Raw genomic sequence first — 13,323 nt, 5'->3', positions numbered from 1 at the left:
TCGATCGTGACAGTTCCTATGTGGCCATGAGTGTGTCGGCGCACAACATCAGTGCACGCCTTTTCATTGATCACTTTGTGTTATGGAAAAGTGGATCCCAATGATGTCTTGAGGTGCAATTGAAGTTCTTCCCGGATGAAACATTCAATGTCAAGTGCTCGAGGTCCTGCGTAGTCGGCTTGAAATGTGATCTTAATTGTGGACTTGCGGTACGAGTGCGCCGTGGCATTACCGAGACACGGACGCGTGACACTCGCCGCACCGGAAGGTAAACAAGTAAACACAGGGGGACACAGGCACGACGACCTTGCCCCACCGCTGACTGCTCTTTACCACTTTGCCACCACGTAGCCACCACTGTGGGTTTTGCTCGGCCTTAACATTAAGAATCTCTCGTTTGTGCCTTGGCACTTGCGTGTCCCTGCACCAAAGTAAATAGAACTGAATTGAATGTAGTACCTCCAAGTTGGCATAAACAGAAATGGAGAAAAATTAAACAACATAAACGGTCTCTCTTTGATGCCTTAATCTTCATTGCCAATATGCGTCTTATGAGAAAAAACGTACTCTTCATCGAAATAAACACCTGCGTCTTGTTATGCAAATATTTGCGATTTATTTTACATTAAGGTTTTACTAAGAAAATTAAAATAGGATACGTTTTCCTTTTGTTCACAGCATCTTAATCACTGAAGAGAAGTTGAGCTGAAATTAAACAATATGTGCTTTAAACAAAGTCTTCTTCCTGTTAACACAGTAGGGTCAGTACCGCGTCCAGACCCGTCCTCTTCTACAAATGCATTTAATCGCCAGGGAACAGAGGCAACAAGCTTTTCTGATGCATCTGTCACTCTGTTACATCTCTTCCCACGCAGCGTGAACTGCTTCCGACAACGCTGCCTTGGATGTTGATGCAGGTCTTTTCCTCCTAATAATTTTTTCCATCTCTGCCCACACGTGCTCTAAGGGATTGAGGTCAGCAGCTTTTGGAGGCCAGTCTAACAGCTCAACGTCTCCTTTCATCTGAAACCAGTGTCTTACTCGATTGGCTGTATGAATTGGGGAATGGTCATGTTGGAAAATGATTCTACCTCCAGGAAATCGCTGGCGAACAAAAGGAAGTATGATTTCTTCCAGTATTTCGCACTAATAAGCACTACAAAGCGGACGCTCAAGTTCCCACAGCACGCCGCAACCATTTGCTGATATCCAGCCCCAAAGTGTGACAGACGTCCGGTCACGCCTTTGCCTCTGTTGGACATATTTACGGTCGTATCTCGTTAAACTTGGTCGATACACATGGACAGAGCTATTTGGAGCAGTTGAAAATACCTTCTCGTCGGTAAACATAACTCTGTCCCAGTACGAAAGCGGCTTCCTTCTACAGGCCAGCGTGAAATTTAACCTGGCAGCCCTATGTTGCTCTTTCAGCATTTCCTTAACCGCCGTTTTCCGTTCATATCATCCATCCTCGTTGAGCCGATGACGTATCGTCGACCTGCTCACTGTTAGCTGTAGGATGTTTTTAATTTCTCTGCCACTCCTGAAAGGGTCCTCAACACTGCAGCGGAGTATACTCCTGTCTTCATTCTCTGTGGTGCTCCGTGGGCGTCCAGAGTGACGACGAAGGTTTACGTGGCCTTCATGTTCCATCCTCTTCACCCAGAGATGAATAGTGGATTTACTGTATCCCAGAACACGGGAAATGGCACTGATACAGTACCCGTCTTCATAAAGCGCAACGATACGACCTTTATCAAACTCACTGAGCTGTGACATGTCGCCCTGACAGAAGTAAGAACCGACTCACAAGGCAACAGGAAACGAAGTGGCACACAGGACGCAGAGCACTCGCACGAGCGCCGACGTCAAATTTGTTCCCGATTTCATGCTTTCAATACTGTGACACGCGGATTATATTCACGATTTCACTGGAACGTTTATAGCAATATCATTAAATCAATGCTATTGCAGACGATCCAGTTACAACTGATAGGTGTGTTGGGTTTATGGGTATATCAGCCAAAATCACTAGTCTCAAATTTTTATGAGCTGTGTTAGATGACAATTCATACCTGTCCAACAAAATTCAGGTAAACAGAAATATGTTTTAGTCGTAACTATTATTTCGAAGGAACGAAGATGTTTTAGTACGGAAGACTAAAGTAAACTGTGGCGTTCAGTGCATTCGAGGTATTGCATACATTGCTGTATGTCACTTAGAACGCTCGTTGTGGAGATCAGGGGGAAACAGTCTCCACAAATATCCGATTTGCAAATAAGTTTCACAAGGAGAGGGTCTGACAAGTGCGCTACCGATTTTTGTCAAATATTGCATGGATGTTCTAGCTTTGTGCTATACACTCCCTAGCATCTGAAAAAATCGAGGACAAAGTTGAGGACGGACAATCGTATTTTGATTGCTGTACACCGAAAGAGCGTCTACAAATAAAACATTTCATTAGTACGTTAGAGCTTCCAGCCGTTACATGGTGGCGAAGTGGTAAAGAGCAAGACTAAGACTACAATGGTCTCGGGTGAACCTTGATCAGTACCACGATTTTCATGTGCCACTGTACACTTATTTCACCTCGTGCAGTGTTTGTTGATGTGGAAAATGCCGAGTTGCACTGTGGTCCGAAAGCCTCGTTAAACTGTAGGTTCCACTATTAACTAGTAAGGTAAGTCAACTCAAAGGTCGGAGGATAACAACGGCATACCACCTCCAACAAGAAAGCACCGTGGCGTCCAAACCAATCTTCCGACTGATGACTGCTATACTTTACTATGGGTTCCAAAGTTAATAATCTCTGGGATATTAACATTTTTGTGTTTTCGTGTAGTAATTTTGATACCAGTAAACGTAAGTAACCGGCCGAGCACTATCACCGTTCGACTTGTCAAGGTGGTAGACGACGATGCTGTCGAACCCAGTTACGATTCTTGGTCATGGCTATGTTTCAGTCGAATGCCTCTATGTGCTGGTCCTACCACAGCAGAGAATTGGCAACATCGTCACAAACATTTGGAAACACTGTGACAGTGCAATCACTTCCGTGTATGGTACTGAACTGACTTGCTAAATTCACTTGATAATCCCTTTCCATTTGAATGATTCGTGCTATATAATCCTCACGTAAACTAAGACGCTGAGAATGAAAATTCAATTTTTTTGGCTGAATAAATTCTATTCTTTACGTAAGTGACAAATTTTATTATCTTTCACGATGCGTTATGAGGCTGAGCGACCAATACCATGATGAGTGAAGGGTGTTGGCAGTTGTGTGTCCGTAGCTCCATGGTACCGCCCGTGTCTCGTGTCACAGTTATAACTGTTGTAGGGGTCAGCATGTGCAAGCTCTTTTTCTGATTTATTTAATGGAGCTGCTAATTTACAGAAAAAATTCTGTTAGGTTGATAACCATTTTGAATATTTAGCAGTACTGTACCCACTGGTCTTAAACTCGTTTTCAACCAATGATACCTACGGCTACAGGAACACTACTTGCATACCTCTTAGACAAAATACTAAAGCAGTGCTATCAGACGAAAAGATCAACCTGACACAAACTGTGAGAAGTTTGTTTTACAACCTTCGTACTGGGATAAAGAGCTTTTCCTATTTGAGATGTCTGTGAACGTTGCTGCATAAGGCGATTTAAGAAGAAATTTAATTCCTTCAGCTACGACAATGTTTAAACAAATCGTCTTAACGGAGCTAAATCATGGTTTGTGAATCGTCTACCGGGCGTCCTCTGCCGCATTTCGCTGGTTGGAAGGCAAAAAGCTCACTGACAAATTACACAGAAGGAAAAGGGGGACGAAACGTCTCCCACTGGAAGGTATTGTTGTTTTATTTAAATGATTACAAAATCAGGTAAAACGAACAGTGAGGTTGTCAGTATAAGCACATTACTGTTGTCAGTATGATGTTGCGCTGCCCAGGGCCTGTAATGAGAAATGGCACGTTTACGTCAGGCATATTGTATACACAAGTAGAAGACAGAGCACCACTAAAGTCTACAATCCGTATGCATTGCATACACCCAGAAATTACTGTTACAGTGTACTTATGGAACCCAAGGAGTGAACTGCCTATTTTCCGGTGAGAAAGAGCAATGGCAAACAGTAGTCGCTACATTATGTTACTTAAAGTGACGTCACTCTGAACTAGAATTTATGGTCAGCGACTAAGTGTAAGGTCAATGAGTCAGATGCGGGTTTTGCAACTGTGAAAAACTTTCCTACATTATAGAAGCGAATATTAAATTTGAACTAATATTGCGAAAAGTTTGAACTTGCATAGCTTATGTAAATCTTTCTGTTTATTGCAAAGGAAAACAATTGATTTTCTAAAACATTATCTGTCATACACAACTTGAAACAGGTCACGTCTACCAAATCATATGGAAAAACTGACAGCGACGTATATCGGAAGGCAGTAAGTTCCCTTGGCTTTTTGTTTGGCAGTATTCGACAGCCATTTCTAGGCGCAAGTAAATGAAGAAAGACAGCGCGTTTATGTTATCAAGTAGCGTCTTCATCAGTTACTTTAGTTTTAATGTAATCTACTAGTAATTGCTGATGTTTGATATTAACGTGAAAAGGATTCCGTAGACAGGGAAAGAACCTGTTCTTGGGCAACTGCTTCTATAATCACCAAACGGCATTAAATGATCTTCAAGCAAATGTGTTCCATCAGCGGTATGAAGAAAATGATAGTAATTATGACGGTAATAATCGAATTTTCCTGTAATTCCACACATCACAGTTGATTTTCTCGAAGTAAGAAACTTGCTGAATTAATGAAAATTTCAAATTGGCTTCACATCGAGGCTATGATACATAGAAGAGTCTTTACATCCTACTGACATGAGACTAGCATAATATCCGCGTCAGAAGCTTGCTTCTACCTAACCATTTAATAGACTCGCATTTTTTCCACCGTGACTAATTTTGTAAGCTAAGCACATATTCCTTTACAGCACACTCCTTGGGCTGGGAAATGTGGCCACAATGGCCTGGTGGAACGAACTATGACAGGTGCAACGCGTGGGTTCAGGCCTTTACTTTTGAGACGCACAAACAGATTTACTTTACCTATGGTAACCTCAAGAGAAAGACGATATAATCCAGAATCCGCATAAAACATCACGTTCCATCATTACCAACTGGGCAGATGCTGTTTACGTTGGGAAATGACATAGGTGTATGTCATGATAAACAGAAATACTGTCGCCACTAAACTTACTTACATAGAAAATTTTATTTTGTTTCATGAACCGATAGCCATTTAAAGGAACAGGGCTCTTATTTTATTTGTACTTGATTGAACTAGAGACGTTGAAAAATTTGGTGCTGTTCTGTGATTCGAATTCGTATCTCCTCTTCTGAGGATCTGAATATCTCGGAACAGTATAGTTGAATAATTTCGTTCCTTTTCCCAAAACTGCAGTCTTCTCTAGGTCTCCTCCAAAGGTAAGTATGTGGGTCCGAATCCTGATACAGTACAAAAAATTCATAATTTCTTTTTCACGTGGAAACCAGCATGCTAGCGAAAATTAATGTGCATTTTCAATGTCTGTTCATGTGTTGTCAACAATCGCAATAGGCGTCGTTATTTCTCGTCAAACACGGACACATCTTACTGTTGATGCCTAAGCAATTAATACTTAAGCTATATTCGTGGATGATAAAGAAGGATGGTAGGTGTGCGGTTCGATTGTCGCTCAGGCACAAAAATTTGTATCCTTATTTTAGATTCAAACACCTAGCAGCTTGTAAAAAATACCGATACGTAACATTTCATTTTACTTAATTAACAATCCGATTATGAGCTGGATTCGTATCTCCATCACAGAACTTCTCATCATGCACTTCATCTTAAAAAACATGCACACTTTGTTACTTCTGAATGGAAGTATATTAGACATCTTGCGTGGAGTCCCGGTTTATTACAAAAACTGTCGTTTTTTAATTTCGAGCTTAGATTTGATTACAGATATTGGCGAAAATTTCGGTAATTCCTGACTCTTCATGGCTAGTCAGCAATATGATATGATTAAATTAGATTGGATCTGATTAGATTAATACTTGTACCATGGATCATGAATATGACATTTCGTAATGATGTGGAACGTGTCATTATAATGAAAGGTTTCTTTACATACCATGTTCAATTTTGTTTACAACTACTTTTTACTCTCTCTCTCTCATTCTTTTTTATATCTATGTCTCTCTCTCTCTCTCTTGTCACACACACACACACACACACACATTATTTTTTAAATTTTATATGTTTGTTGTGCTCGACTATCAGCCAGGCACAAAATGACCATGAATGAATTTCTTAGTTTTGAGTACACCTATGAAAGGGATATAAAAACAATTATGAGAGTTACTGATTATGATGCTTAGTTTGCAGTCAGTTCTGAGTATTATCTACATCTACATCTACATTGATACTCCGCAAGCCACCCAACGGTGTGTGGCGGAGGGCAGTTTACGTGCCACTGTCATTACCTCCCTTTCCTGTTCCAGTCGCGTATGGTTCGCGGGAAGAACGACTGTCTGAAAGCCTCCGTGCGCGCTCTAATCTCTCTAATTTTACATTCGTGATCTCCTCGGGAAGTATAAGTAGGGGGAAGCAATATATTCGATACCTCATCCAGAAACGCACCCTCTCGAAACCTGGCGAGCAAGCTACACCGCGATGCAGAGCGCCTCTCTTGCAGAGTCTGCCACTTGAGTTTATTAAACATCTCCGTAACGCTATCACGGTTACCAAATAACCCAGTGACGAAACGCGCCGCTCTTCTTTGGATCTTCTCTATCTCCTCCGTCAACCCGACCTGGTACGGATCCCACACTGATGAGCAATACTCAAGTACAGGTCGAACGAGTGTTTTGTAAGCCACCTCTTTTGTTGATGGACTACATTTTCTAAGCACTCTCCCAATGAATCTCAACCTGGTACCCGCCTTACCAACAATTAATTTTATATGATCATTCCACTTCAAATCGTTCCGTACGCATACTCCCAGATATTTTACAGAAGTAACTGCTACCAGTGTTTGTTCCGCTATCATATAATCATACAATAAAGGATCCTTCTTTCTATGTATTCGCAATACATTACATTTGTCTATGTTAAGGGTCAGTTGCCACTCCCTGCACCAAGTGCCTATCCGCTGCAGATCTTCCTGTATTTCGCTACAATTTTCTAATGCAGCAACTTCTCTGTATACTACAGCATCATCCGCGAAAAGCCGCATGGAACTTCCGACACTATCTACTAAGTCATTTATATATATTGTGAAAAGCAATGGTCCCATAACACTCCCCTGTGGCACGCCAGAGGTTACTTTAACGTCTGTAGACGTCTCTCCATTGATAACAACATGCTGTGTTCTGTTTGCTAAAAACTCTTCAATCCAGCCACACAGCTGGTCTGATATTCCGTAGGCTCTTACTTTGTTTATCAGGCGACAGTGCGGAACTGTATCGAACGCCTTCCGGAAGTCAAGAAAAATAGCATCTACCTGGGAGCCTGTATCTAATATTTTCTGGGTCTCATGAACAAATAAAGCGAGTTGGGTCTCACACGATCGCTGTTTCCGGAATCCATATTGATTCCTACATAGTAGATTCTGGGTTTCCAGAAATGACATGATACGCGAGCAAAAAACATGTACTAAAATTCTACAAAATTATTAGTAACTCTACTCCAGTCCCTGAAACTAGTTACAGATATGCGAATGAGATGCATTACGTATTCCAGACCGTGGCAGCCGCATCTTTGAGACGCCAGCTATGGTCACTTCCCAGCCCGTTGTAGGCACACATCTGTTCGTCCTCTTCCTGTTGGTATCATAACTGAGATTTGTCAACAAGGCTAGGTATGTTTGGCAATTCTGTGATCGACGAGTTACTTCCTGGTGTGCACGGAATTAAGCCTGAAAGTTCACTTGAATTTTCCAGTCATTTCCATTGAATAAACTGAGTTATTATTGCTTGAAGTGTAACAAAACATTATAAATTTACGGTTTTCAGTCCACAAAAGTCATAGTACTCTGAAATCGCCACTAATCTCGTCCTTTAAATTGAAGTTTGCGAGTTCTAGCCACTATTGGCCTCGTAAGAGGAAGTGAAGGAACATATTTCTTCGCTAGCTCTGTGCTAATGTACTGACTTGTGGAAAACCATCTGTTATGCTTCCCAGTTCTAGTCACACTGACTGTGAAGTTTTTATCCCTCCTGTGAAAGATCTACTAGCAGCCAGCTCAAACATCGATAAGGAAATCTTATGAAAATACTTTCGGCTCATAGTGCAATGGTGAAAAACGTACAATGCTGCACAACAGGTAACGCCTCATTCCGCTACTGAGAAGCAAATTTTTGGTTTCCAGGATTACATAACTTTGTTTATGAAATGCCACCGTGCGCAGTTTTGGTAAGGTTTCTTTTAGTGTTGTTAAAACAATAGTAAACATGAGAGACAAATTAATCATCAACGATATATGCGAATTCTCTGATGTTATCTATAACTGTCTGACAATACACACGCAGTTTATTGATTTCATGCATGTAGAAAACTTGTTCTGAGTTAAGGTTGTCAAACAAGGTTTGAAGAACAATAAAATGCTACTACCACACGACAGCTAATGCAGGAAATACTTTTCTGACGTATTTTGGCACGTTGCGCTCGCCCCACACTTAATACAAAAGTTTGGAGTTGCATCTGCTGCCTGGCCGTCTATTAAACCTGAAAAGAACAAAATGTCGCAGAAGTTAGCCCTTTATCCACATGCGGTTATTTTCGGTTTAGAAGTGAAGGGAATTATGTTCAAAGTTCCATTAGATTGATCATTTCAGCAGACATCAGAATTGCGTTTTAAGAAATGCGGCAGTGAATATATTTGAACTCGCGACACTTACCATGACGCTACCAGCTGACACATAGCTACAGCAGCTCCCGAAGTCAACAACAATTCCTCCAGAACTTCTGCAGTCCTCAGTGCTCTGAGATAATGCATATGGACGGATCTAGACTTCTGAGAGACAGACAGTTACACCTTTTCTCTTGCACTGCACGACGTTATCGACAAACAAATAGCGTAATAGAGTAGCTCGAGTGGAAAGGAACACTTCCCATTTAAATTCCTGCATTCTACAGTGTTGGCAGTTCTGTGTAGGTGGCAGTTACATGATTTTATTTCGGCGATCACAAGATAGAGTAGAATGTATGCACTGGGTAGCCGTGGCAGCTGGTTCATGGCGATTTGGTCAACGAAGTAAATGAATGTACTGAACATGCTGCAAACCACTACAGGAAGCCTGTGTGTCAGAATTCTAATCCAGTGTGGCGCAACGGCGTTACGATAGAAAAATGAGTCACCGAGAAGAGGATTTCGTGGTCTGTTGGATTGATGATAGGTTGATAAACTTATGGTCTGGGATTGATGCCAAGTTCCGCCGATGATTTTGGACAGGCTACGCTAAGTGGTGAAGGTATAATGGCATTGTGGTCTGAAATTCACATAAAACATGATATTCCTTCTCTACCAAGTAGACGTTAGGTTCAAAATGGTTCAAATAGCTCTGAGCACTATAGGACTTAACATCTATGGTCATCAGTCCCCTAGAACTTAGAACTACTTAAACCTAAGTAACCTAAGGACATCACGCAACACCCAGCCATCACGAGGCAGAGAAAATCCCTGACCCCGCCGGGAATCGAACCCGGGAACCCGGGTAGACGTTATGTTGAACCACAATAGAGCCAGGAGTGGTGACATGTAGAAACTCACGTCAGCCTCGCCGAGATGAGGGAATACGGTGTGGTCGTAAGGCCCCAGTACTATCGCGCCATGCCGTTGTGTGGCGCGAAGGAGGCGTCGGCCACTGGCGTTGGTAATGCGGGAGTTCCATTGCGTGTGTTTGGCGTTAAGGTCACCCGGAATTAAAATCTTCCCCTCGCAACGCCAATAGAGCATCGAAGTCAGCCTCCTGGAGCAGTCCCCTCGGCGGCCTGTAGGCCGCAACGAAGGTGATGACCCCTGCCGTAGTGGTAACAGCCACCGCAGTGGCTTCCACAGCGGCGAGGGGCGGAAGCTGCACTTCGTGGTGTTTCAGGGAAGCCTCGATGTAAGCGACAGTCCCTCCGCCATGGGTCAACCTGGCCACCTTGACGTGTATCCCAGCCTTGAGGAAGGTCTCGCACACGAGGCAAATATCGATTGCCCCCTTGCTATGGGAACAAGCTATTCGCGTTAAAAGTGCAGACGGTGAGGCCACGGATATGATGATTATCCACGATGGGGTTGAGGAACGACGCCTACCTGGAGGGCCGCCGTGACCGCGGTGACGAGCACCGGGAGTTGCTCCAGAAGCTGGCTGAACGACCGCAGAAGTGATCGGAGCTCAGCTGCTTCTGAAGCAGTGGAGGCGGCGGGGGCCACTGCGGCGGCCTCCGCCACAGGGGCGGCTGACGGGGGCCACTCTGTAGGTGTCGACTGCCGTGGAGCGACAGATTCGGGCCGCAACTGCGGTGCAGCGCGAGCTGCTTGCCGCTGCCGCGGCGGACTGTCGGTGGCAGTCTGTTGCGCAGCGGCGAGGGTGGCACGCCCCGGGCGGCGGCTACGCCTGAGCAGGCGGGCAACCCGCGCGTCAGGCGCGGCCGCGGGGATAGCCGCCCTCTCGGGCGAAGCCGTGGACGGCGCAGTCTGCTGCTCTCTCTCTCTCTCTCTCTCTCTCTCTCTATCTCTCTCTCTTTCTCTCTCTCTCCCACGGGTTGGTCAGAGCGCTTGGAGGGGGCAGGTAACCCGATCTCGGTGCCGGCAGCGAAGCTGGTGGAAGAGTGGACCTTACGAGAAGGAGCACCCTTGTCTCGCTGCTAGTTCCGCCCCCTCTCGAAAGCCGAACAGCATCTATAACAGGGAACATGCGGTCCGCCGCAGTTGCAGCAAGTCGGCTTGTCCCCGCGGGCAAGGCCGCAAGATTTGCTCTCGTGCTGCCCCGTGCACTTGGCGCAGCGGAGAGGCCTGTAGCAGTATCTGGAGACGTGGTCCAGCCGCTGGCAGGAGAAACACTGAGTCCTTTTGCCTTTGGCCCGGAGTGATCGACCTCAATCTTGACGCGGCCGACCGACTGCAGCTGGAAAGTCTTCTGACTTTCCAGGTTGTCGACTAGGACAACCTTGTACAGCGGCATGTCGTGGTGGGTACGAGGGGACTTCATGAAGGCTGTGGACCTGACGCCGAAGCCCGTATCGTCCAGTTCCTCACGGAGGCAGTCCGCGCCAAACTTGAGGGGAAGGTGGCGGAATACCACCTTCAGAAGTTTGAGCGGCTCGGAGGGGTGGGTGTAGCAACGGAGGCCGTCCTTGCAGATGGCGTCCATCATCGCCCGGTACTCCTCGCGTGTCGCGACCGTGACCTTGTATAGGTCACGGCCGCCATTCTCGATAGTAGTGGACGTGGCCACCCTCTCGAGCTTCTGTTGCAGGTCCTTATACACGCCGTCCCATTGGACGACGATAGGCGGCGGGGGCAGCGGGGGCGGCACCAGAGGCGCCTCGCCGTCCTCCGTCTCGTCGGCGTTTGCCCCTGTAAACGTGCTAGTTGTCGGCAGCGGCTGCGGTGGCTGCAGTACGGCAGCCCTGGCGGTGTGCCGCCGAGGTGGGGCGACAAAGCCGTCCTCATCAGGCTGCCGGGAGACAGCAGTGGGCCGCTGCGGCCTCTTCGAAGGTCGCGCCCTGGCGGCACTCTGGGAAGAGCCCGCTACAGTCCTCCCAGCGGAAGCCTCTGGGTGCCTTCTTCCGCGGCCTCGCGGAGTCGGAGGTCGAGGCGTGAGTATCCGAATCGTTACTAGTCATAGCCCGGCGCTTCCTGGGCGCTCGGGCTTCGCCAGAGTCGGTATCGCGGCACTCTGCCTCAGCAAGATTCGTGTCTGGGAGGGCAATGGCCTCCATGACGGTGGCCTCTGGAACTGTCTTTGCGCCCGCCCAAACCGCAGGGATGCCCCCAGCGCAGGACAGCGCGTCGACTAGCGAAGCAACGGGTTCTTCTCGTGTCAACGGGGCCAGTGGAGCAACCGGGGGAACATCGACCTCTCGAGTGGTCGAGTCCAGTGGCGCAATTCCCTTCGAGGCCGCCGTCGCCAGGACCGCAAAATCTTGCAGCGCGACTGGCGAGGCTCTCGGTGGCACACCCGACTCTTGCTGCCCCGAGCTCGGTAGTGCAGCAGCCTTCAGGATATTGCAGAAGGTCAGTATGGCCGCCTCGTCGTCATCTCGACCGGGGTAATAGCCCCCGTGAACGAGCTTTTTCATAATAATGAACGCTCGGTTACAAGAGCGCGTGTCATCAGTGGAAGAGCAAACCTGGTCTTAGTCAGTGGTCGGAAGCTGGTTCGTCATAGGTGGGGGGCCGGACGCGGCCGCCGACGGGTTCAACTGAGTCGCCTGAGCTGGCCCCACCCGCCACAGCCTTCGCGTGGAGACACTCCCCTCCCCCTCGCAACGGCACCACGGCCACGAGCGGCCGAGCCTGGCAGGAGCGGCGCTTGCATTCTCCTCCTGTAGAGGCCGCCGCTGTCGTGGTGCGCTCCTAATTAGCGCACCATTGGTCGACGTCGTGTCACCGCCTTCTCTTGCGTTCTTCAGCTCCGTTCTGGCGCTTGCTGTTACGCCAGAACAACATTGTGCAGAAGGAAACACGGAACTTCGAAAATGTTCACGTTACGTGCCGAAAGCTCGGCCAGCAGAATACTCATTTATCAAAATTTTGACGATATCAGTACTTTTTTAAGCAATGGGCATGTTTTAACCTAGACGAATCTAATTAAGGCTAGATGAAACAATTCCTGGTCTCAGCACAGCGTAGAAATACAAGTTCTTTCACAAAGGTTTGAAAAGAATAGAAAATCCAGTGCCTATGTGGTGAATGAAATACCAACTTGCTTAACGTGATGGCCAATTCAACGCAGTTTATAAACGGAAACTGCAAAACTGAACTGTAATCGCAGAAAGGGACTCTCCCGTGGCATTTAGTGTCTGACCTACATATACGTCGACAACCCAACACTTCTCGTCAAATGCTTAGTAAAGAAAAATTGGACATCTCTGATGCAGAATTGTCGTATAGGAGGATCTTTAATATCACGCAAGGACTTCACACACACACAAACCCAACGCTGCTTTCATATATTGCTTACTCTGTGGTTTGATTGCGTGTTTACAATTTCAGCAAGATTAAAATAAATCTAGTTATTCATTACTAATGTAACATGAGGTTTTATTTAATAACTGCTTTTCCTGGCTAG

General features: G+C 46.1%; 1 protein-coding gene across 1 annotated transcript in view; it reads left to right on the top strand.

Annotated features, from left to right (window-relative positions):
- The window catches only part of LOC126458366 (uncharacterized), a 113,649-nt gene extending 103,001 nt beyond the window's left edge, over positions 1-10,648 (top strand). The window contains exon 5 of the mRNA XM_050095746.1: positions 10,556-10,648. Within this exon, the coding sequence (XP_049951703.1) occupies positions 10,556-10,648 (93 nt within the window). The remainder of the gene's footprint in view (positions 1-10,555) is intronic.
- Positions 10,649-13,323: the final 2,675 nt, after the last annotated feature.

The sequence above is a fragment of the Schistocerca serialis genome, chromosome 1 (genome assembly GCF_023864345.2).
Source record: "Schistocerca serialis cubense isolate TAMUIC-IGC-003099 chromosome 1, iqSchSeri2.2, whole genome shotgun sequence".
Classification (NCBI taxonomy): domain Eukaryota; kingdom Metazoa; phylum Arthropoda; class Insecta; order Orthoptera; family Acrididae; genus Schistocerca; species Schistocerca serialis.
Note: the sequence above shows the minus strand (reverse complement) of the source record. Positions and strands in the feature narration are given on the sequence as shown.